The sequence below is a fragment of the Pseudozyma hubeiensis genome, assembly GCF_000403515.1.
Source record: "Pseudozyma hubeiensis SY62 DNA, scaffold: PHS6, whole genome shotgun sequence".
NCBI lineage: Eukaryota > Fungi > Basidiomycota > Ustilaginomycetes > Ustilaginales > Ustilaginaceae > Pseudozyma > Pseudozyma hubeiensis.
Window position 1 is genome coordinate 106,158 of NW_012133788.1, and position 24,070 is coordinate 130,227.

The 24,070-nt window shown below is 55.8% G+C and overlaps 9 protein-coding genes across 9 annotated transcripts; 4 read left to right on the plus strand and 5 right to left on the minus strand.

Annotated features, from left to right (window-relative positions):
- Positions 1–51: 51 nt before the first annotated feature.
- Positions 52–4,317, plus strand: PHSY_000391 (hypothetical protein; the record flags this gene model as incomplete). The annotated part of the gene is made up of 2 exons (XM_012331031.1): positions 52–1,798; positions 2,075–4,317. The coding sequence occupies 2 exons, from the start codon at positions 52–54 to the stop codon at positions 4,315–4,317; spliced, it is 3,990 nt and encodes a 1,329-aa protein (XP_012186421.1).
- Positions 4,318–4,437: 120 nt separating this feature from the next.
- Positions 4,438–8,769, minus strand: PHSY_000392 (DNA-binding protein; the record flags this gene model as incomplete). Its single annotated transcript, XM_012331032.1, has 1 exon — positions 4,438–8,769. The coding sequence occupies one exon, from the start codon at positions 8,767–8,769 to the stop codon at positions 4,438–4,440; it is 4,332 nt and encodes a 1,443-aa protein (XP_012186422.1).
- A 421-nt stretch (positions 8,770–9,190) lies between these two features.
- On the minus strand, positions 9,191–10,819 carry PHSY_000393 (actin; the record flags this gene model as incomplete). The annotated part of the gene is made up of 1 exon (XM_012331033.1): positions 9,191–10,819. One exon carries the CDS (start codon positions 10,817–10,819, stop codon positions 9,191–9,193), a length of 1,629 nt encoding a protein of 542 aa, XP_012186423.1.
- A 513-nt stretch (positions 10,820–11,332) lies between these two features.
- Positions 11,333–12,316, plus strand: PHSY_000394 (prohibitin-like protein; the record flags this gene model as incomplete). Its single annotated transcript, XM_012331034.1, has 1 exon — positions 11,333–12,316. The coding sequence occupies one exon, from the start codon at positions 11,333–11,335 to the stop codon at positions 12,314–12,316; it is 984 nt and encodes a 327-aa protein (XP_012186424.1).
- A 595-nt stretch (positions 12,317–12,911) lies between these two features.
- Positions 12,912–13,697, minus strand: PHSY_000395 (hypothetical protein; the record flags this gene model as incomplete). The annotated part of the gene is made up of 1 exon (XM_012331035.1): positions 12,912–13,697. One exon carries the CDS (start codon positions 13,695–13,697, stop codon positions 12,912–12,914), a length of 786 nt encoding a protein of 261 aa, XP_012186425.1.
- Positions 13,698–13,986: 289 nt separating this feature from the next.
- Positions 13,987–15,132, plus strand: PHSY_000396 (nitrilase; the record flags this gene model as incomplete). The annotated part of the gene is made up of 1 exon (XM_012331036.1): positions 13,987–15,132. One exon carries the CDS (start codon positions 13,987–13,989, stop codon positions 15,130–15,132), a length of 1,146 nt encoding a protein of 381 aa, XP_012186426.1.
- Positions 15,133–15,311: 179 nt separating this feature from the next.
- PHSY_000397 (glucose/galactose transporter) lies at positions 15,312–17,289 on the minus strand (the record flags this gene model as incomplete). Its single annotated transcript, XM_012331037.1, has 2 exons — positions 15,312–16,775; positions 17,161–17,289. 2 exons carry the CDS (start codon positions 17,287–17,289, stop codon positions 15,312–15,314), a joined length of 1,593 nt encoding a protein of 530 aa, XP_012186427.1.
- A 1,261-nt stretch (positions 17,290–18,550) lies between these two features.
- PHSY_000398 (hypothetical protein) lies at positions 18,551–20,419 on the minus strand (the record flags this gene model as incomplete). The annotated part of the gene is made up of 1 exon (XM_012331038.1): positions 18,551–20,419. One exon carries the CDS (start codon positions 20,417–20,419, stop codon positions 18,551–18,553), a length of 1,869 nt encoding a protein of 622 aa, XP_012186428.1.
- A 46-nt stretch (positions 20,420–20,465) lies between these two features.
- PHSY_000399 (hypothetical protein) lies at positions 20,466–23,827 on the plus strand (the record flags this gene model as incomplete). The annotated part of the gene is made up of 4 exons (XM_012331039.1): positions 20,466–20,601; positions 21,583–21,761; positions 21,859–23,244; positions 23,573–23,827. The coding sequence occupies 4 exons, from the start codon at positions 20,466–20,468 to the stop codon at positions 23,825–23,827; spliced, it is 1,956 nt and encodes a 651-aa protein (XP_012186429.1).
- Positions 23,828–24,070: the final 243 nt, after the last annotated feature.

The following is a 24,070-nucleotide window of genomic DNA, read 5'->3' on the forward strand; positions in this document are numbered from 1 at the left end:
ATCCTTCACCTTGGCCATCGATATTGTCGTCAACGATCTGGCAGTGCAGAGATGCCTCCGACAGCAGAGTACAGGGCTAATTGGCCAGTCTTTGCGCTGGCATGGTCGAATCACCCGTCCACGTCAAGCTCTTCCTCGTCGTATCATCCTCGCAATCCATCCGGCTCGGCTCGATACATTCCTTCCTCTCCATCGCCTTTGGGTCGACAGGACGAATTTGGCGGACCTCCGCCGTCCACAACACCAGGTCCACCAGATAGTGCCAGGATAGCCGTGGGATCCTTCGTAGAGCAGTACACGAATCGCATCCAGATCCTCGGATTCGACCAACGCGATTCGAGCTCGCTGACGCTGCTGGCAGATGCTTCCCACCCGTATCCTCCCACCAAGCTGGGATTCCAGCCATCCACGCTCTTTGATGCCTCCTCGAGTGAGCGACGCGATGCTTCTCTAGAAAGGGAAAGAAGCTCAGGCGAGAGAGGCTACGCGTCTCCAACGACCAAGCTGGCAAAGCGAGGCAGCTGGGGCACCAAAGTACGATCCTCATTATCAGGCGAAGGCAGCGATTTGCCAGATCATTACCCGGACAGAGAGCTGCTCGCAAGTACAGCCGATTGTCTGCGCATCTGGGAGATCTACCGAAACGAATACTCGGATCCATACCAGTCGAGCTACGTCGGCGGCAACAGTGGTGCAGGAGCGCAACAAGGCGAAGGCTCGCAGCTACCCTTTGCGCTACGAGAGAAGAGCGTCTTGGCACATTCAAAGAACACAAAGAGCCCGCCAGCACCGCTCACCTCGTTCTCGTGGAACACGCCATCGCCAAACCTCATCGTCACTTCGAGCATCGACACAACATGTACCATCTGGGATCTTCCCACTCGCACCGCCTTGACCCAACTCATCGCTCACGACCGTGAGGTGTACGATGTTGATTGGTGTCCCGGGTCGGCCGATGTCTTTGCCAGTGTCGGGGCGGACGGCAGTGTGCGTGTGTTCGACTTGCGCAGCTTGGAGCATTCCACCATCATCTACGAGACGGGCACGGCACCGGGTGCTACCGAGTCGCGTCCAGGGACGAGCATGTCGACGTCGTCACGGGCTACATCTACTCGAAGTGTACCGGCCGCACCACTGCTGCGCATCGCTTTCAATCCGTGGGATGCCAATTACCTAGCCACATTCCACTTGGAGTCCGACTCTGTCCAGATCCTCGACGTTCGAGCACCTGGTTCGCCGATCCTCGAGCTGCGAGGGCACTCGGCGGCGGTCAATGCGATCGCCTGGGGACCACCCTCCGTCGGTGCCGGTGTTCTTGGTCCGAGCAAAGGCATGGTCTGCTCCGCCGCTGACGATGCGCAAGTTCTGGTGTACGACCTTGCATCCACAACGCTGAGAACCGCTTCAGCACAGGGGAGACGCAGCAGGAACGGACACGCACCATCACCAGCGCCAGGCTCGCTCGGATACTCGCACTCGACCTCGTCCTTCGGTGGCACGGCTAGTCCCGCGCCGACTTCGAGTATCGCTGGCAGCATCGGCATCGGCGCTGAGATTCCTTTCCTCGCTTACACCACTCCAAATCAGGACATGGTCAACAATGTCTCTTGGCTGCGAGCAGGCGGCGGCGGTCTTCCACCGGGCGTTGGTGGTTTCAGCGGCGGTGGAGGTGGAGGATCAAGCTCACACAAGAGCGTTGTGCAGGAATGGAACGAGTTCACCGCGGGGAGCGCAGGCGGCGGTGGTTCGTCGTCTGGATTTGCGCCTCACGATTCGGACTGGATCGCTCTGGCAGCAGGTAACTCGGTGCGAGCTCTCAAAGTGTGATGCGCTGTTGCGGTCGACGTCCTCCAACCCAGACATACATGATTGATACCCGATTTGCGATGTTCCATGAAGGACAGTGTATGATGTGTATATACATATTGAGTTGGGCGTGTGCGAGGGAGAGGAGTAAAGTAGATCGGGCGAGACGATGGATCGGGTGCCACGATCCTTGATGAAAATGAACGAGCTCGGCGCAAGAAGAAATTCGGTCGCGATTCTTGAGCAGTAAGGCTGGATTTCGATGTAGAGTCCGTGCTTCATCGGAGAGAGCCGATCTTAGTTGTGACTGTTGATGAGCTTGTAGGCACATTTCCACCTCGTCTTGTCCTTCCACTATCATCTCAGACGCACTCACATCCCATCGACGGACTCAGCATAATGAAGCGACAAGCAGAGAAACAGATTCGGAGAGAAGATGGCGACGATGCATCCGACGACGACTCGCCATCACAGGGATCGATGCCCGCCACCCCGGCTGCTGGCAGAGTCATCCGCGGCCTGCCCAAGCGACGCGGAACACCCGGAACTCCTGGCACAGCAGCGGGAGCGGCCGCAGCGCCCAGTCCTATCAGCTTCGGTGCTGCTTCGTCAACACCGCCTTCCTTCGGCGCGCCAACGGGATCCAATCCTTTTGCTAGTCTAGGCGGCAGCGGTGGATTCGGCAGCTCTCCGGCTTCAGCTGCCCCCGCCGCTTCTACATCAACGCCAACCTTTAGCTTCGGTGCTTCTACCACCGCGCCTTCGTCCAGCACTCCTTCGCAGCCGCCTGCGAAAGTTAATCCTTTTGGCGGCTTCACTGGTTTCGGCGCCGCCAAACCTGCTGCTCCGGCAGCGAACGCTCCTTCCACAGCTTCCACGCCTTCCTTCTCCTTTGGATCATCAACAGCGAGCGCCTCTCCAGGTACTTCAAATCCCTCGGCAGCTGCGCCGTCCAAGACCTCGAGCATCGTGTCCGGAATTCTTGGGAGTATGTCCTCCCCTTCACCTGCAGCACCACCTACTTCCTCGACTACTGCCACGAATGGGCAGAGCGCGTCGCCCGGAGACAAGGACAAGCTTCGTTCGCTCCGTGGTCTCAACGTATCTTTCCAGTCAGCGCTTGCCCAGAAGGTCAAAGAGCAGCTTGATGCGGATCCATTTGCGGACCTCACACCTCTCATCGAGTCGTTCAAGACGCAGTATCGCAAGCATCGGGATAGCATAGAAAACAAGAGCTCGACATCTGCCCCTGCAGTTGCAAGCACGTCAAGCACACTGAGCAGCAGCGCCACTCCGTTCAAGCCAGCTGCTACCAACGGCACCTCCTCAAGCGCTTCCGCAGTCTCGACGCCGTCTACTGCTGCTGCGGCTCCTGCCTCCACATCCTCCTCTTCCGCTCTTCCGACTTTCAGCTTTAGCAAACCCGCATCGACGCCCGCTTCCACATCGTCCAGCGCACCCTCGACTAGCGCGCCTTCCTTCTCTTTCGGGTCGAGTGCCTCTGCCGCCAAGCCAGCTAGCTCTGATTTCTCCTTCTCGCCTCTTCCCAGCTCCAGCTCAGTACCATCCAAGACGACGCCTGCTGCCTCGTTCTTCTCCTTCGGATCTTCTGCCTTTGGCAACAAATCAGTGGCTCAAGAGGCACAGAAGGACGAGGAACAAGAAGCAGCAGGTGGAGATGAAGATGAAGAGGACCAAGAGGACGATGAGCAAGATGACGAGGAAGACGACGAAGATGATCAGGAAGACGACGAGGAAGACGAAGAGGAAGATGACGAGATCGACCAAGACGAAGACGAGGACGATGAGAGAGAGGAAGATGCAGACGAAGACGATGACGAGGTAGTCGTGACCGGCTCGAAAGCCGCCTCAAATTCGACATCCACAGCCAAGCCTCCGTCATTCTCGCTTCCAACAGGCGGCTTCTCCTTCGGTGGCAAACCAGTCAGCATCAGCTCCTCACAAGAAGACGAGAAGAAAGCAGAGGCTACACGCAGCATGGCCGGAGCGCCTCAACTCAACCTTCCCAGCTCCGGCTTCTCGTTCGGCGGCAAACCTGTCAACTTTGGCGCCTCCAAACCCGCCGCGTCGACGCCAACCGCACCAACGTTCGGTAGCACCCCTCCTACGTCTTCTACCGCGACATCTACATCGACCGAACCAACATTCTCGTTCGGCAGCAGCACACCTTCCGCAACCAAGGACACTCCCGCATTCGGTGGCTTCACCTCATCCACCAACCCCGCGTCCAAATCCGCCTCCACACCAGCATTCTCCTTCGGCAGCTCCACCCCTTCCTCTTCCACACCAGCCTTCGGCTCGTCAACATCCTCATTCGGTGCTCCACCAACGTTCTCCTTCGGCGGTGGGGCGTCTTCGTCATCCCCGACCAACTTTGCCAACCTTTCGGCGAGCACGGCTGCCAAACCGGGAGCATTCAGCTTTGGGTCCGGGGCAATCAAGTTTGGGGACGCGCAACAGAAGGATAAGAAGGAGAACGAGGAGGAGTGAAGAAGAGAGCGGATGAAGGACGATGAAATGAACGTTCGTTACGAAGATGCGAAGGGAAGATTTTGTGATCGAGTGATGAGAACAATGTTTGCGGATGTGAGGTCTCTTGCATTTTCCCCTTCAAATACACCTCGTCCACCCCTCTCTCTCGCACAACCTCAACAGAGGCTTCACCACCTTGGACCCTTCCAACGTCGCCACATGACCCACCAGCACCAGCTTCCTCTTGGCACGCGTCAGCGTGACGTTGAGTCGTCGAAGATCGTTCAACAGCTCGCCCGTATTACCACCCTTCCCGTCGTTTGTAGTGCAGGCGTAATTCGCACGGGCGAAACTGACCAGGATGACATCCTTGTCCCTTCCCTGACTCTGGTCCGCTGTGAGAAGCTCGATCGCATCCAACCCCGTGGTCTTGTCGAGCAGCAAACGCAAGAGCTTCAGCTGTTGACGATACGGTGTCACCACAGCGATCTGATCCGGCCTGCATCCACCAGCGATCAGCGTCGAGGCGATTCTGACAATCAGTTCCGCTTCAAAGTGGTTCTTGACCAAATCGCCATGCTTGCTCTCCCCTACCTCCTCGAGCATACGCTTTGACGTATCCAACAACCTTACCTTTGCCTCGGGTCGAAGCAGATCAGCCATCCATTGATCCGCACCAGCAAGCTTCAGCGCTGCATTTATGTCGCACAGCGTCAGCATGCGATCCCTGACATCATCACTTCCAGCCCTCAACTGCCCATCGTATACCATCTCGTTCGACAACCTCATAATGTCATCGTTCATCCGATACTGCGATCGTAGCGCCACCATCGCCTCGGCACCATGACGGTCCGACAGCAGCTTGAAAAGCGATATGTCCAGACCGCCCTCTTTTGCCTGTGCATTCTTGACCAGAGGCGGAAGTTGATGATGATCACCGACCAGTACGAACTTGTCCGCGAATCGCAGCGGACCGAGACAGGTCGGAAGCGGGATCTGCGACGCTTCGTCGACGATGCAGTAGTCAAATAGATACGTGGGCAACACCTCTCCAGCATCGTCACCGTTGCTCCTCGCGCGAATCCTCTTCGCGAGCCCTGACGAGAAAAAGGTATGATGCACACTGAGACACGTCGCAGCGACCACGTTCGGCGATTCAAACGCGTCCTTGAGTTCGTCCAGAGACGAGCAGCGTGGAAGCAGGAATCGATGAGCGTCCGGATGCACTTTGTCCTTGCTGCCGAGTCGCAGAATGCGCATGCAGCTGTCCTTCTCCTTGCTCTCGTCTTCGCCCAGTTTGCGAAGGATGGTATCGACGGCGGAATGCGTGTAGCTCGTCAGCAAGATACGCTTGCCCAGCTTGACCAGCAGCTCGATCAGCTTGGCGATGGTTGTCGTCTTTCCCGTTCCCGGCATGCCAAGCACGAGAGCATAGTCTTGAGCTGTGAGAACCTTGTCGATCGCGACTTTCTGATCTTCATTGAGACTCGGGTCCGCATGGGCTCGATCGATGACTTGCTGGAATGAGCTTTGCCCTGAATGCCCAGCAAAGGCGTCCTCCGAGCGTAGGAAGCGCGGAGGCCGCATGTCGACCACAAGCTCGCGACGCTTGACGTCCCCGCCCCTCTGGGGCGTCAAGAACAATGCGGCCAAGTTCGCTCGGATGCGACCCATCCCACTGCCTAGCTCGTCCTTATCGACGCGGAACACGATTCGTTCCGCAGCAGCTGCAACGTCGAACGGCTCTCCAAGCGCACTAGCGTCGATCTTCGCCAATGCCCGCCGCATGGCCGCATCGAGCGGGTGGTCCAGCCCGATCTCGACGCTTGTCGGCGTAAAGCTGATAACAAAGCCTTGAGCCACAGAAAGCATATCAGGCTCGATCGAGATGGTTACTGGATCGTTGATGGTAATGTGACCAGAAAGAAGACCGGCATTCGCATTCTGAGTCGGGTCGTAATGACGAACAAAGCGATGCACGACTCTCTTCATCGCCGCCGAGGGTGTTTCGGGCGACGACGGGGACTTCGAGGTAACTTCGAGACGCATGTTGCCGAAGCATCGCCCGACTTTCTCACGCTGCTCGGCAGTCATCGTCCACATCTCTCTGCGGAATCGGACGGCGTCCTCCTCCTCGAGATTCAGCAATCGATCCCACTTGCGGTAAAAGTCGAGGTGGATGTCGGTGAGATGCTCCGTCTTTTGCTCAAAGACATCGGCGATGGGTGTCCTTCTCGACAACCTCCTGCCGGTCTTTGATGCAGTGCGACCCTCGATATCTGCGAGCTTGCCTTCAGAGGGCTCGACGATGTTTTCCACAGCACGTCGGAAGAGCATGCATCCGTCGACGGCGTAGCATCGGCGACACTTGTGTTCACTGTCGATGGTAGGCGGCAATACCTGAACAGGCTCTTCTGTGGGATCAGTGAGCTCGGACTTGCGAAGACGACTCGTGTCGTGCCGAAGGTAGTGAGCAAGCTCGTTGCGTCCGATGATGAGACTACGCACTTCGTTTCGACTGCGGCTGATGCGATGCAGCTCGCCAGACTTAGAGTAATAGAGGAGCCCATCGTTGACGCGCACTCCGTATCGATCCGACATCATGAGTGTGTACATCATGGTCTGAGCACGATGCTCTGTCGACACGAGCTCTGCTCTGCCCGTCTTGAGTTCTAGAGGTACCACTGACGTGGTGACGCGTCCTGTTGAAAGGCCTTCTGTTGGACTTCCTTGATCACCACGCAAGAAGGCGTGCCTTTGACGGCCGGGAGCTGCAGCCGAATTGGTAGCCGATAACTCAGGCGCTTCGAGAATGTCGCACTCGACCGAGACGTCCACTTTACCCTTCAGACCAAAGACCGGGCTCCATATCTCTTCTTCGACGTCCAGAATCCGCCGCAGACGAACCTTCGCCTGAGATCCTGTTGAAGAGCGGCCTGATTCTCGCAGCGTCGCTTCTGCATGGAATGCTGCACTCTCGTCTTTGGACAGGAAGGTCCGAGCAAAATGCACAAAAGGAGCTGCCTTTTCTCGCAGTTGAATGGCGGCGTTGTCCGCGCTCAGATCGATGGCGTACAAGCTCTCGATGTTGGAGCGCACCTGCTGCTCGACTTGTTGTTCGACAAAGTATCTACTGAAGTTGCCGATCCCTTGCCATTGCTCTGGCCAAGGGGACAGAGGGGGCTCTGCCTGTTCCGATGTGACAGTCTCGATCGATTTGATGGCACGCTCCGTCCCTGCTGATGATGCCGTAAGACACGCTTGGAGCAATTCGTGGAGCATGTTGCCCATGACGAGGCTGAGCGTGACATCGGACGCTCCGCGCAGTCGGTCCTGAACGACAGGTTTGCGAATGCACGAGGCGACGTCAGCAACCTTGGTCGCCGGTACGAGGACATCCGGATGGACCACGAGGAGGTTGCCAAGCGCATGATCGGCCGTATCCACACCTTTGACGGCGGCGGAACGGGAGGCAAAGATCATCAGCTTAGCTCGTGGTGCATTGTCCGAGGCGAGAAGCTCTTGTGTGGCGCATTGAGATAATGAAGGCATAGATGCTACGTCATCCCAGAGATCATCATCGTCATCGTCGTCCAAAGCAGGGGCTGCAATCGGCTGCACTTGCTCTTTTCCCGGTCGATCTATCGCCACTTCGATCTCGGGCACGTTTTCGCGGTCCTGCTTGGATCGGCTGACGCTGTTGTCTGGCTCATCTAAATCAACCGGGATCTTGCTGGTCTCTTGCTCGAATTGACCCACCAAATGAACGATGCTGCCGACGGAGACTAGGGTTTGCAGCCAATCGTCGCGGAGGGCAGCGAGCAGAGTCTCGGACTGCTGTTGCTGACGATGCTGGCTTTCACTCTTCTTGGACGGGCTGGTCTGATTGATGTTGCTGCTGTGCTTGTCGGTTTCGAGGACCAAGACTTTTTCTGGTCGCGTCCGTTTTGATGAGCTCGGGCCATCCGGTGCGACCTCGTATGAGCTGTCTACGATGGCCACTACATGGGCACGCGTATACATGCATTTTTGTGTGGATTGAATGTGTCTGGTGGATGCAGCGTCGCTCGATGCCGTTGCTATGCGCTTTGTTGGAGACGACGATGGCGTCGACAGAGTGCTGGAATGTTCAACCTTCTGACGTTTGATGCCAGAGGCAGATACGACACGACGATTTGGGCTCTTGGACACAGCTGCAGAAGGTCTGAACCAATCTTCGAGGTCGCGCTCGATCTTTGGCTGTGACTGGAAGCGTGTGGAGTTCTTGAGTGGAGACCTGGGATGTCTTGAGGATGGGACGGGCGCAGTGTCTCTGGGATGCGGGGAGAACTTTAGCTCTTGCGACAACGGCGGAGTACATATCAGCTTCTTCTTCGGCGGGCTTTGTGACGGGGGTATTGAGAAATGGGAGGCATCGAGATCGGCAAAGAGCTCATCCATGAAATGAGCATCGGCGGCGTCGAGTGCCATGGTTGCGAAAGTGAAGTTCTTGATTCACGTTCGTGCCTCAAACGGCAGCATGCTAGGTCGTATGAGGACCCTCCGATCTAGAAATGCACGACAAGGTGCAACTTTGACGACAATCTGTAGAGACCGACTCGAAGCGTATGACAAGGCAGCGATGGTGCGAGCCGGTGAGTGATGGTCGCTCGTCCTTGGCCGGAAGACTTTGAGAAAAGTGTTGGTTTGGCTGAGCTTTGTTGGACCCTGAACGGAATTGCGCCTCTGAGCCACAGAAGAAGCGCTCTCTCGTGTCGTGTCACGCGTTTTTTTTTCAGCTATGTCAGGTCTCACACATTCAAGCACCCGAGGCGGCGGATTCAGTGTAGAGGACAGTAGAAGCAGAGTCGACCATTACGAGATCTATACAAGTACATTTGAAACAGCCACATCAAGCACTGAGCTTGACCGAGAAGGCCTGGTTGGGACCCGCCTCGTTGTAGTTCTGCTTGGTGATGAAAGCCTTTGCTTGCGGGTCACCAAACACGAGCTTGGCATAGATGGTGCCTCCAAGAAAGGCAGCCAGGTCGTTGCGCTCCTTGAACTCGGAGAAATAGTCGGGCACGCGCAAGGCACGGACATTGCGCGCTTGCAGCGGGTTGGGTTCGGCCAGCACCTGCGCCGCTTCGGTCTGTTCGGTGGCCACGTACTCGGACAAGGCTGAGATGGCCTCGAGCTGGATCGTCTTGATCTTGGCGGGTTGACCTGTGAAGATGAGGTTCTCCCACAGCTGAGGTCGACGATCCGCATCTTCCACGCGCGAGATGGCGTTGGCGATGGCGAGCGGAAGCGAGATGGCCTGGCTCCAGTCGGGTGATGCCGTCGAGATCGGATAGCTGTCGTGGCTTGACGAGGCTGTGGCGATCGGCCCTGCTCCGAAAGGCTCGTCTCCCAGGCCAAGATCGGAAGCACCGGCGACATCCTTGAGCAGCTCGGGGCGGAAAAGCGGCTCTAGGAAGCGGAAGCGCTCGGGACCGACCTTGAGCTTGAGGCCTCGGAAGTGCACCAACACGGCCTTGTCATCCGTGGATCCACCCGCCTGACCGTCTTCGCCCGTGATGGACGCGAGGATGGCTTCGTCGATCTCTTCGCCCTGGCTTGCTTCCATCGCCTTACGCCTCTCCTCCTCTTCGTCGTCGTGCTTCTTTGTACCTTCGACAAGTACAGCCGCAATGTCAAAGTTACCCTCGTCGTCCTCTCCATCCGCTGCCGAGATCATACCTCCAGCTCCCTTCTTGAAGGACTCCTCATCCAGCACCAACCCCTCCTCTACCAATTGCTGCGCCAGTGCAAAGATGGCACTCTTCAACGCTTCCTCGTCGCTCTGACGTGAAGAGGCCGACGCTTTGCGCGTGTATCGAAGTAGCGTCTGGATTGCCTTGACCAGGCTCTGATCGCGACGCAGCAGATGGGCGAGATAGAGGATGCAGTGGCGCGCTCCCACGTCGGTCTTGACGTTGGCGTTCGACTGCACCAAGCATTCGATCACTGGCGAAACGTCGCAGCTCTCGTATCCGAGGTCCACCACGCATGCGTTCATGCTGCCGACGCCGTAGCAGGAGAGCAGCGGCTTCTCCGCGATTGTGATGGCGGCCGAATTGAAGTGCTCGAAGAAGATCTGGGTGAGGTACGCATGCGTGGCTCGAGATACGGGTAGTGGCAAGCTGATGAGGATGTTCGAGTCGTTGTGAGAGCGGCGGATGGGAAGCAGGTGGAAGAGCACGTAGTTCCATAGCGCGATCATCTGTTGCCAGTCGCGCACGTAGCCCTTCCGCATAGGCCAAAAGATGGCGACATCATCGCCTCGTCGTTCCGCTTGGTCGAGAGCAGATCCGACGAGGTATTGCGTGTAGTCTGGAGGTGACGATGCCGACGAAGTGGATGCAGACGATCTTGGAAGACCGACACGCGCAGTGAGCGAGATGGATGGACGCTTGAGAATCTCGTGGATGCCGTATCCTGCGGTGATGGTGTGCGAGCCGGTGACGATGATCACTGTTCTTGCTTCGCGAGCCGTCATGGTTGCGATCTATCGATGCGAGCCTTGCAGAGATGGTATATTTGCAGAGATGGAGATCGGTTGGTCGGATAGCGAAGTCAAGGTGAGTGAGTGTCTGTGCAGATCTACACACTCTGTGATTTCGCGTTGTGCCGAAGCGCTTTCTTCGCGTGGTTCAGTTGTTCACTCGCGCGACAAATTTGTGATCGCCTGCAAGTGGACAAAGGGAATATTGCAGATGCGCTTGGCCGCGGCTGAGCTGAGCTGAGCCAACCAACGCTTTGGTCAAGCGTAAGAATATCGTTTCCACTTGGTCATCTGTCACTCTTTCAATCCTCGCTCATCGTTGCCTCCTCTTCTTGTCTTGGACATCGTCGTCGTAGTCGTCACTCGGTTTTCCGTCCGCTCTCGGAGCCAGCTATCGTTAAAACAGGTTTCGCAGATACAACCGCAGCACCACAACGGGCTAGCGAAGTTCCGAACAGGCTAAGCAAAGGACCTCGCCCCTTACGACCAACCTACTCACTCTGCACGATGAACCGCGGATCAGGACCTCAGAACATCTTTCGCACGCTCGAGCGTTTGCGACAGCAGGCTCAGCAGGCATCGCAGCAATTTGGTAATGCAGGCAAGCCCGGCGGAAGCAGCGGCGGCAGCGGTGGCGGCGGACGTGGAGGTCCGCCCAACCTTGCCAACATCCTCGGTGGTTCTGCCGGCATCGTCGCGCTCGTAGCCCTCGGTTTCGGTGTCAACATGTCGCTCTTTAACGTCGATGGTGGTCATCGAGCCATCAAGTACTCGCGCCTATCAGGTATCAAGGACACCATCTTCAACGAAGGTACTCACTTTATGATCCCCTGGTTCGAAAAGCCCATCGACTACGACGTTCGTGCCAAGCCTCGCAGCATCGCTTCGCTTACAGGTACAAAGGATCTTCAGATGGTATCGCTCACCTGCCGTGTACTCTCTCGTCCACGCGTCGACGCTCTCCCCACCATCTTCCGTGAGCTCGGCTCCGACTACGACGAGCGCGTGTTGCCGTCGATCGTCAACGAGGTTCTCAAGTCGGTCGTGGCTCAATTCAACGCTTCGCAACTCATCACGCAGCGAGAGATGGTCTCGAGGCTGGTACGAGACAACTTGACCGCACGCGCACAGCGCTTCAACCTCGTGCTCGACGATGTGTCCATCACCCACGTCTCCTTCTCGCCCGAATTCACCCACGCCGTCGAAGCAAAGCAGATCGCACAGCAGGCTGCGCTCCGTGCCGCCTTCTTGGTCGACCAGGCCATCCAGGAGAAGGCCTCCATCATCGTCAGGGCACAGGGTGAGGCCAAATCCGCCGAACTCATCGGTGAAGCCGTCAAGAAGAACAAGGGCTTCCTCAAGCTTCGTAAGCTCGAAGCTGCTCGTGACATTGCCACCATTCTCTCGCAGGCCGGCTCCAACAACAAGGTGCTGCTCGACGCTGATACACTGCTGCTCAACGTGGCCAACGAGGATCCTTTGCAGTCGTAATCCAAAGACGGCAAGAAGAGCAGTAAAAGCAGCAACGCAGAAAGCGCAACCCTTGTATTCTATTTCATCCATTCGCCAGCGCAGTATACTCAGCATACTCTCCACTCAATTATCCATCACATCGCTTGATTCTGTATTTGTGTCGACGCGAGCTCGACTTTGAATCGTGAGAGTAATGCGCGACTGTGACTGACAGACCGTTTGTCGACATCGTGCCCGGCATCGATTTCGAATGGTGCGATCACATTCAGCACCACCGTCTCACAAACTAGCAAAGGACACAATCGCGGGACACACAGCCAAAAGATATCCGAAAGCAGAGAGAGCCAACTCTTCGAGAGAGGTGGACTGCAACTCCAACGGCAATTTTGTATTTTAAGAGGGGGTGAAGAGATGAGAAGGTCACAAGATTAGCTCCCCTCATCCCAAATCAACGTCTTCTCTGAAGAAAGGTTGAATGGAACTGGGTGTAAGCGTGCGTAAATGCTTTATAGAATGCATGTGACCAAGGAATTCATCGAGAACCCAAGGGAATGGAAATGAACATCACACCACTAAAAGTTGGTGTGAGAGCAAAGAGACTCCGACGAGAGGTTTAGAAGAGACGGTAAACCTTGCCCATGGTGGACTTGACGTGGAGCGACTTGATGTTCTGCCACTGCTTCTTAAGAAGCGAGATGAGGAAGTTGATGGCAAGCATGACGTTGGCGAGCAGCTGGTCATCCGACATCTGAACGTGGCCGATGGCGACACCGAGGCAGAGAACCTTCTTAAGCTGGAACTTGATGGTGCTCTTGACCTCGGTGACCTTCTTCTCGAGGTCCTCGTTGTGCGAGACGGGGGTGGGAAACTTGCCGGCCTTGGAGAGACCGGGACCCAACAGACGAGGGATCTGCTTGATCAGAGCCTCGGAAGCAAGGAAAGCATCGTACTTCTTGGCGAGCTTCTTGACGAGCTTCTTGTTCTTGTTGAGCTTCTTCAAGTCCTCGACGGTCATGAACTCGAGGTTGATCAGCTTGGCACGGTCGACATCGGCGGCATCGGCGAGAATGCAGAGGCTCATGCGAGGGCGGGGGACGTGGGGAAGCTTGACGGTACCCGAGAAACGCTTGTCACGCTGGGGGTCGTAGTTCTTGAGGCCGATCTGGAGCTCGACGGTCTCGTTGAAGTTTCGGCGCTTGTCCTCGGAAGCCTGGATCAGCTCCTTGAGGGTGTTACGCACGCTGGACACCTGGATCTTGCTCATCTTGACGTTGGTCGTAGGGGTGACTGGTGGAGAGAGAGAAGAAGGAAGGAAGGGGCGAAGCGGATGATCTCGACCACACTCTGCGCTGTCCGGCTCACGAGGTTTCGCCTCTGCCCCTTCGCTGCAACACTGCATTTTCGCCTTCAGTCGCGCAGCCCTTGCTGAAATTTGCACCTCGAATTTCTGCCAGAATCTCGGATCCGACGAACATGCTGCGGCAATCCTGACCTTCGCAAGTACTTTCATATTGTTAGGTCTAACAAACCGATAAATCATTATTCTAATTTTTAATTGCAGACCGGATGTCAGATTTCCAAGTTGAGCCCGGTGACTTGGTCGGAACAAAAAGTGCGGGCCGAGACGCCGCGACTTGCTTTGTACCACCTTGACTCACCATCCCGCTCCACCACCACCAACAACAACAATGTCGACCGCACCTACGCTCTCGCTGCAAAAGACCACGGTTGCCCTTGTGCAGCTTGGCTCCACCTCGTTCGACAAGGCCTTCAACCTCAAGCGTGCCCGCGATGCTGTCCTTCGCGCCGCATCCACGCGGCCGGGCGCCGCCTCGCCCTCCTCTTCTTCCTCGGCTGCCTCCTCGATCTCGGCACCCGTAGGCATGGTAGTGCTTCCCGAATGCTTCAACTCTCCCTACGGTGTCAAGTACTTTGCCGAGTACGCTGAGTCGTTCGGCGGAGCCTATCAGAAGATCAAAAAGCCGCTTCCTTCCGCACTTCCACGCATGGGTAAGGGCAAGGAGGAGATTCGCTGGACCATCGATGCATCCACAGATCCCAGCGCGGAATCCAAGCTGGCCCGCGAAAAGGGTGTCGGAAAACCTGTCGAGATCGATGATCGCATCCAAAAGCTGTCTCCCAGTCTCAAGATGCTCTCGGAAACTGCCAAGGAGGCTAACGTCGTGTTGGTCGGTGGAAGCGTCCCCGAGAGAGACGATCTCACCGGCAACGTCTACAACTCTTCCTGCGTTTTCAACGAAAAGGGTCAGCTCATCAGCATTCATCGCAAGCTTCACCTTTTCGACATCGACATTCCTGGGAAAATGACCTTCCAGGAGAGCGAGACGTTGGCAGGAGGTGATCGTGTCACACTATTCGATTGCAGTCTTGGTCGATTTGGTCTGGGAATCTGCTACGATTTGCGCTTTCCCGAACCAGCCATGATCGCAGGTCGTCTCGGAGCTGGATGCATCATCTACCCTGGTGCCTTCAACACCACCACTGGACCGGTCAGCTGGGAGCTGTTGCTCCGTGCTCGTGCCACCGACAACCAGGTCTACACGCTCGGATGCAGTCCCGCGCGTCCCAGTCAGCAAGCTCTCGACGGTGATCTGGGCGAAAAGGACGGCTGGCGCGAGGGCGAGAAAGCGTATCCCGCATGGGGCCACTCGAGTGTCGTCGGTCCGCTCGGAGACGTCAAAGCCAAGCTGGCAGAAGCTGAGGACACGCTCTTCTTTACCTTGGATCCGGAAGAGGTTCAACAGACACGCAAGAACATTCCCATCAGCACACAGCGCAGATTTGACGTGTATCCCGACATCACTTGCGGTTAGTCTCTCAAGTGCAATGTATGTTCTCCTCGGATCGCAATCGTGTTTGTGTATTTCCAATTGTTCGGACAAATCACGACATTGTGAACTACAAGACGTGAAACCCTTGACATGAAATCGATGAGCGAGCGAATCGAGACGTAATGAAAGAAATTGAATGCGAAAGAGCACTAGCTACCCGTCTAGTGCTGGTAAGGCACCGAAGGGTAAGTAGGGCTAGACTGACCGATCTTGACGTCCTTGTCCGAGCTCGTCTGCTCAACATGCTCGATGTCCGTGTGAGGAGCGGCAGTGAGACCCATGGTCGTCTCCTTGTCGAGCTTCCTCCAGCTCCAGTAACCCTGCTGCTTGCAACCACGCATGTGCATGTACAGACCGTAGGCCGAAACGACAGCGAAACCAGAGATGGGGACGAAGAACGATCGGTGAGTCGTGGTCTTATCAGCAACGGTAGCTTGAACGGAGGGCATCCAAGCACCACCAGAGACACCGGCGGCGACGAGAGCGGATCCAAGCTTCTGGTTGGAGCCGAGGTTGCTGGTGGCAAGCGTGAAGATGATCGGGTAGCAGACGGATTCGAAGAAGAAAATGAGCATGAGGCACGCGATACCACCAGCTCCGGGTACGACGGCGGTAAGGATCGACATCAAGATGCATCCGAGACCGCAGAGGCAGAGGATCAGGGCCGAATCAACTCGAGTCAGGATGGGAATCCCGATAAAGCGACCGATGGTGAAGACCGCCAGGGTGACGGAGAAGAGATCAGCAGCGCGCGTGACCGAGATGTTGAGACCAGGCTGCTCAACGTAGTAGTTGATCGTAAGCGAAGCAACTGCGACCTGAGAACCGACGTACATGAACTCTGCGAAGGCTCCCCAAAGGAGGTGTTTCTGAGTCCAGATCGAGACGGGCTTCTCTTCGATGGAGGAGTCCACCTCTTGTTTGACTTCGGGAAGCTTAGCAATGAAGAAGAGGAGGTTGATGATACATCCGAAAGCTGAGATTCCAAGGTAGACCCACTGCAAGTGATTGAGAGTGTGCGAATGTCCAGTCTTGAGGAAAGTGCGACCGGCAATGATAGGTCCAAGAACGGAAGCAACACCGTTCCACGACTGAGCGAAGACGAGACGGAAGGCAGCCATGTCGGGGGCACCGAGTACAGTGATGTACGAGTTGGCAGCCATCTCGAGCCAAGCCAGACCGGAAGCGGTGACAAACGTGCAGACGAGGAAGCCAGGATAGCTGTAGTAAACGGCGCAAGGCCAGAAGAGGATGGCACCGATGGAGAAGAGACCGAGACCACCGTGAATGGAGAATCGGTATCCATACTTGCGACTGAGGGGGCCGCTGATGGGACCGTTGACGAGGTAGGCACCAAAGTAACAAGCTTGCAGACCGGTGGACTGTGCCTTGGTCAAATGAAGCGAGTCCTGGAAGGTCTTATTGAGGGAATCAAGAAGACCGTAAGATAGACCCCATACGAAGAAGAGGGATGAGACGAGGGCGAAGCTGAACCAGATCTGACCCTTGCTCAGGGTGTCAGCGGTGATGGCGCGCTCGGTTGCGCCGCCTTGAGGCTTTCCGAATCGAGCCATGATGTATAGCGGGAAGTGAGTTGAGAGAGCGCAGGAGAGTTTGGGACAAGCCTAAAAGCGAACGAACAGGAGGATGAGGAGGGGAAAGGGGAGGAGGAGGAGGGAGTACAACGAACCGAAGACGTGGGGCTTGTGGCCATGGGAACCCCAGTCTTTATATGCCTTCCTTTACACGACGAACTGCACAATCCTTTGCCTCAGATGCAGTTTCTTAGCGTCAAGTCAGACTCCTGGCATAGTCGAACCTTTGCATGGTGCGAGAATGGCAAGAGGAGGAGCACCAATCAACGGTTCGATTGCACAAGAATCGCGTGGCATTTAGCGCAAGCGACCCCCGCATTTCGTTCGACATTGCGGCTCTTCCCCACAGAAGCGGTATGCAGACAGTTCGACCGAAGGCTCGATTACATGCAGGCTCCATGCATCCACCGCTCACCTTTGTTGCACAGCGAGGGCCACGACCGATTGTGCGAGGTGTGGCACGATGTTCACGCGTCAAACTGTGCAGGCACTTTACCCGCTCCGAGGCAAATTTCCAGTTTTTCTCGTTTGATTTTCCCCACATCGCGTGGACACCGAAACGCGGGGGAGAAGGACACGAGCGATTCTGCCGAAAAGATTTCCATGAGGCTCTGCATCAGTGTGCAACAAAAGCATTGGTTGACCGGCGTGTCTGCGCGTAGGGAGAAGAACCCTACTGATGTCGCACCCCATGGACGGTTCCCCACTGTGCATCCCGTCGGATTTTGGTGTCTCCTTCCGAGCTGAGAGACATTGTTCGGTTGTGCTATTGCTGTCCCGCTCTCCTGAGCCGGCGAAACTATGCACCGAGCACCGAAGCTCCGCTCGCCACTACCATGACCGGGTCTACAAATGCTGACTCCGATCTATATCGGGTCCACTTCTCACTGAAGCCATTCGCCGGTCCATGCACGCGGGGGAAACGTCCATTGTGTGGCGTTCACAAAGACTCACCGACTTCATGCCGTGGTCGCAGTCTCCTCTGTAAAACGCGGCACGATGTTGTACAGTTAAATGTCCGCTCGGTCGAGCTTCGCTCTCCCAAAGTCATTATAGGCAAATTTGCGATTCAGCCGTGGCATGAATAGCTTTTTCTGCCGAAGTTCCTCCTAACCTTCCGCTCCCGAATGGTTTCTTCCTTGTGACTCGGAGATGTGATTGCGATAAGGACATTCAGTGGGATGGGAACGAAGAGGAGATTGGAAACGCTAGCGAATCAAGGGCGGGATCGAGATGTGAGAAGATTTCGAGACTACTTGATTGGTTTTTGTGCAGAGCCAGGCTCGAAAGTAGTCGCGTGTCAACGAGCGAGATCAGTTGCGGCTCCTCTCCGCCGCGTTGTCAAGGCTGGAAAGTACTATTCTCGCTTGTGTGCGTCCCTCTCGGACGATGATTAGTGTCAACGTACGATGGCTTGGAGCTTGTACGCTACTTCTGCCTTGCTCTCTTGCTCAAACGATATCGGTCGGATCATTTCCCCCGCGTCCCGCTTTGGCAGTCCCTGTGCTGCCCCGACTTCCGCAGTCTTCACTCGCTTTTCTGTTCGCAACGAAGAAGTTGCCAAGGTAATTCGGTAACGTGACCAATGTCGAGGGCTTCAACAAACAAACTCGCCTCTGCAAGTCAAGGTAAGGTCTCACATCTCACAATCGCTAGTAAGGCTGAGATGACGATCTCACAAGTCTTGTAGCATGTGCACAAGGAGCTCGAAGCGTGGACTGATCGCGACTAAAGTTTTGAGATGAATGCGATAATGCAAATGCTGAATGCGATGATGCAGAGAACCTATAGTACAGTGACGACATCTATCGTCTAGTGTGAGTAGTCTTGGCATCACTAGGTGTGATACTCTCCAACTCGTATTCCCCTGGGCGCTCCACCGCTACACTCGGGGATCCTTCCCTCGTGCTATCCTCCACCTTGCCCTCCATACCACCGACGATCCCGATCGATCTCAGCTTGACCAGCGCCACAACGATTGACAGTACAGAGCAAGCGAAACACAACCAAGATGCCGCTTTGTACCCCTCCAACAGCGCCTCGATCGGTTTCTCGACCGCCTCCGCTGCATTTCCCGTTGCTCCACCCACTGCGGCTCTCGGTACCAGATGGGATCCAGCAAAGATCATCGTCGGATGCAACACCAGACCCTCCCTCTTGATCAATCTGCCAGCAACGTGGTTGGCAGCCTTGCGAACAGCAGCTTTTGTGACACTGGTCGAGATCGAACTTGAGATGGCCAGCCCGAGCGAGGTAGCCAATCTGATTGTGGTGTTGAATAGACTTCCCGCCAATGCTTGATGCTGCCTTCCGACTGATTTGCTGGCATACAGTGATCCAGCGGGGAAGAACACATCCGGACCGACCTGCAGAATCATGATCCACAGCATCGCCTTGTAATAAGGCGTGTCCGGCTGCACTCCTACGCTCATGATCACACAAGCAGCCGCACCAGCCGTTGCACCCCCTACGATCAACCACACCGCCGCAATCCTTCCCACAACATACCCAGCGAAGACATTGAGCGCCAACCCCATCCCCACCATAGGCAGGAAGAACAGCGACGTTCGTGTGGGCGAGACCTGCTGCACCTCTTGGAGGACAAGCGTGCTGAGGTAGGACATGACGTTGAAGCTGAGCCAGGCGAGAAAGATGACGCTGAGGACGGCGGCGAAGCGCGGAGCTCGCCAGATGGCGGGTGGGAGGAGAGGCGTGGTGGGTGGTGCGATGAAGAAGGTGGCGTTTCGACGTGGAGTGGCGGTGGAAGCAAGGGATGATCCGAGTTCGTAGGTTTGTTGACGTCGTTCGAGGTATCGTTCCCAGGAAAGGAATGCTACGAGCATGATGATCGAGGTGGGAAGGAGGGCTAGGACGTAGGAAGTCTTCCACCCGTGAGGAGCTGTTTCTGCATCGGCGAGTGCGAAAGTGAGCATGACGAGCCCAGACGTCGACATGAATGCGCCAAACCAGTCGAATGTCTTGAGACGGAGCGAGCGGCTCGTCGTCGCATGACTTGCAGGTCCTAGTGGTGCCGAGGTGCTAGGAGTGTTTGAAGACGACGCTGGAAGGTCGGTGCGGCTCGAACCGACGGTGGCTTTGCTGGAATCCTGTACACCTGTCGAAGAGCGTCCCTCAACCGAGATAGGGGCCGCGTTCGCCGTCAGATCTACGATAGAAGTGGCTGCTGAGCCACTGCTCGTCCTCATGAGCTCCTCTCCTTCGTTTGGCAATGAAAGGAAAGCACATACACCGAAGCTAATGGCGCATGCACCCAAGATCCAGAAGATGATACGCCAGTGATTTGCGAGCAGTCCTCCCAAAACCAAGCCGAGGATGAAGCCTATCGGTTGAGCTGCCCCAATAGCGGCGAAGCAGCGGTTCTTGACCGAGCCTTCTGGAATCGAACTGCCGAGGATACCTACGCCAGAGGGAATCAGCATCGCAGCAGCCAAACCCAACCCCGCACAACACCCGATCAGGCCTCCTCCCGACGTCTGGAATGACGTTGCAATTGACATGGCAGCAAACACCGCGATTCCCAGCAGAAATACGGTTCGTCTGCCGAACGCATCTGCCATACCTCCAGCAATCAGCAGCAATGCACCGCTGACGAGCGAAAACATGGACAGCGGCCATGACAAGAGTTCCTGCGACAGGTTAACCGACTTGGCCATCGAAGGGAGTGCGATGGTGAGCCCACCGCTCAAGAAGCTGGTGAGAATGGTGACGCCGCAGATCGATATTAACGAGAGAATGATTCGAGTTTTAGCGGGAAGCTTGGGTGGGGTCAAGATGGTGGAGAGCTTTCTTGAGGAGAGTAGTCCGCCACGCCTGAGCTCGGACAAGCTCGTGGTAGGTCGGTGCATGCTCATGGTTGTGATATTGCAGCCAGTACGGAGGTGGTTGGTATTGATGGTGGGCAAGCGTCACATGAGCGCGACATGGGATGCGCAGATCTTATAGGCAAGCAAGTTGGTGGTGATTCTTCATCGTCGGACAAGGGAGCTTCTTCCATCGGACTTGTAGGAGAATTCTTAATGGACACCTCACTTAGCCGCGGACAACCGAGCCAGCAATCTGGACCCTGTGAGTGAACTTCCGTTGGAGCGCGTTTTCTTACGGCCGGAAAAGCGGCGAATCCGATGAATCTGATGGATTTTCCGATTCGGACATGTCGCGTTGTGCTGCCGCGATCCTTGACAACAAGCCTCGTGCCTGTCAGCGCGTCTTGTACGAGGCGACACCGGAAATGCACTATACGTCAGCATCGCAAAGCCATAGGTCGTTTGAACAGGCAAGCAAAGCTAGCTTCTATGCGATGTCCATTGAACAACTCATCGCTCAGAGCATGATGTAGTAGCTAGTTTGGACAGTCGTACAAAAGTCCAATTGACTCGATTCGCACTGTCGGGTGGCGAGCCGGAAATTTCCAAGAAACCACTACGGCAGACGGCGGCGCCGGCGTCTTTGTTCTGACCCGCGGTCTTCGCTCATCTCGTAATTTCCGCGAAAGGTAGCGGTACGCTGATCAACTCCGACTCTGCTGCTTCGTCTTGGCGTGCAGTGAGGGCAATCACGCTATTCTCTGCAAGTGTGGCGGCAATGCTGCAGACCCTGAAATGAAAACTCGACACTTTCGCATTTTGACGTGCTGATCTGCATATCCTGCCTTCTTCGACCTTCCTGTCAGGTGCGATCCTTCTTTCTTCCGATCAACGACGTTTACCATCATATAGTCCCGCAGTGGTCCTGTCTACCAATTTGAAAGGTCTTGTCTCCCCTTTCCGCAGTGGTTCGTATACCAGTTCTGCAGTGGTATCGTCTACCATGTCCGCAGCCACGCCTCAGCCCAATCCTCCCTCCGGATCGGCCTTCCATGAGATGCCATCTCCAACCTCCAAACCCTCGTCCCCCTCTGGCGAAGATGTCGAAAAGGTTTCTCCCTCCACATCGACATCACCACCTCCCGATGAACTGCGTCGAGCCCTCGGCACGCGTCACATGGTCATGATTGCAGTAAGTCATGATCTACTGAAGGACCTCTTTATCAAAGACATTGTAGGCTAATGGTACAACGTCCTTTCTTCTTCATTCGTTTGTGTATCTTCGCCAGATCGGGGGCATCATCGGACCCGGGCTCCTCGTTGGCTCCGGTCAGGCCCTTGCCTCCGCCGGTCCCGTCGGCGCACTCATTGCCTTCGCCATTACGGGAGCCATCGTCTATTTCGTCCTGCAAGCTCTCGGTGAAATGGCCACAATCTTCGCCATTCGTGGATCGTTCATTGAATATGCCGGAAGATGGGTCGACCCAGCGCTTGGGTTCGTCGCAGGATGGGTGTATTGGGAGCTGTGGGTGAGCGTATTAAGTAACGAGTACAATGCGGTGGCGATTGTAATCAGATACTGGGATGGTGCGCAGGTTGTACCGACGGGAGCTTGGATTGCGATCTTCTGGGTGCTGTTCATGGGGCTGAGCATGCTGGGTGTCTTGGCGTATGGCGAGGTTGAGTTCGTGTTGGCAACAATCAAGGTGATTGGAATAGTCGTGTTCTTCATTCTCAGCATCGTCATCAACGTTGGTGGTGCGGGTGGCGATCAAGGCTACATCGGTTTCCGATACTTTAAGACACCAGGTCCCTTCAACGGTACCGGAATTGACGCCCTGAACGGCATCGCAAAGATCCTCGTTGTCTCTGCAACCCTGTACGCTGGAACCGAAGCAACCGCCATCACTGCAGCCGAGTCGAAAAACCCTGCCAAGTCGGTCCCCATCGCCATCCGTTCCGTCTTCTACCGCATCCTCGTCCTCTACCTCGGCACGATCTTCTTCATCGGTCTCAACGTCCCCTCGGACGACACGTCGCTCGTGTCTGCCAAATCCAAAGCCGCCGCCTCCCCACTCACCATCGCACTCCGTCGCGGCGGTATCGGTGCAGCAGCCTCGCTCATCAACGCGCTCATCATCCTCTCCGTCATCTCTGCCGGAAACTCTTCGCTGTACATCGCCTCTCGAACCTTGCAGTCGCTCGGTGCGACCGGTCGAGCACCCGCGATCCTCGGCTGGGTCACCCCACGCGGCAAAGTCCCCATCCCCGCCCTCGTCCTCTCCAACCTCGTCGCCCTCATCTCTCTCCTCTCCATCAACGCCGGCGCCTCCACCGTCTTCACCTACATCATCAACATCTCCGGCGTCTCCACTTTCATCATCTTTGCCATCATCTGTTTCTGCCACATTCGATTCCGTCAGGCGTGGCTGAAACAGGGTAACACCTTGCAAGACTTGCCCTTCAGAGCCTTCGGCGCACCGTACGGAACCTGGGGAGCGTTCGTGCTGAACATCGTGCTGATGTTCTTCCAAGGCTATACGACGTTTTTGAATCCGAGAAAGGCGGCGGATATCGTGGTAGCTTACATTGTGATTCCGGTGGCGGTGGCGTTGTTTGTAGGGTGGAAGTGGTGGCACAAGACAAAGATGGTGGCGTTGGAGGATGTGGATTTGGTGAGTGGGAGGAGGTTGATGGAGGATTTCGAACCGAGCAGGGAGGAGGAGGAGGAGGAGGGAGGTGCGGAGAAGGAGGACGTGGTGGAGAAAAAGTGGTATAGGAACCCGAAGAAGGTGTTGAGTAGGATCATTGCTTGAGCATGCGAGAAGCTCGACTTGTAATCATATTCACAGTGCGGAACAAGCCTTTTGCCCAAGTCGAAACGTACTCAGAGCCCTCGACCGGCTCCCACCTTGACTGCTTCGAGACCAACGAGCGAAAGTACTTGTCCGACCCTCGATAGAGCTTCCTCATCCACCGCCGGTATGACCGTTCTCAATTTAGACTGAAAGTTCGCCTCGCTCGTTAGGACAGCGGACGCTGCTCCAGGTATCTTTCGATGTGCGTCAGCTGCGGCCGCCGGCCCACCTTTGTTCGAGACGAGCTTCGCTTCCTCTGCCCGTGTCCGATGCCTCCATCCGCTGCTCAATCAAACACAAGTCGCCACCAGAGAATCGGGGTACTACTATGCTGCACGTCGTGAAGCGTGCTACTTTTCCGCAGCTACCTCCGCAGCTACCTTTGGATGACATGAGGTAAGGCCCATGCTGTATTGCTGTGTTGGTGGTGAACAAGTCGGCTCAGTTCAAACGCTGCTCAATCGCACACAAGTCGCAAACAAAGAAAAGATGTACCAAGATATGGGGTATGCGTATTGCTATGGTGGACAATGTGGAGCGTGCTACGTATCCGCAGCTACGTTTTGATGATGACATGAGGTAATACAATTCATGAATCCGTGACGAGTGGAAGAGGACAACATCTCAAACGTGATCACCTGAT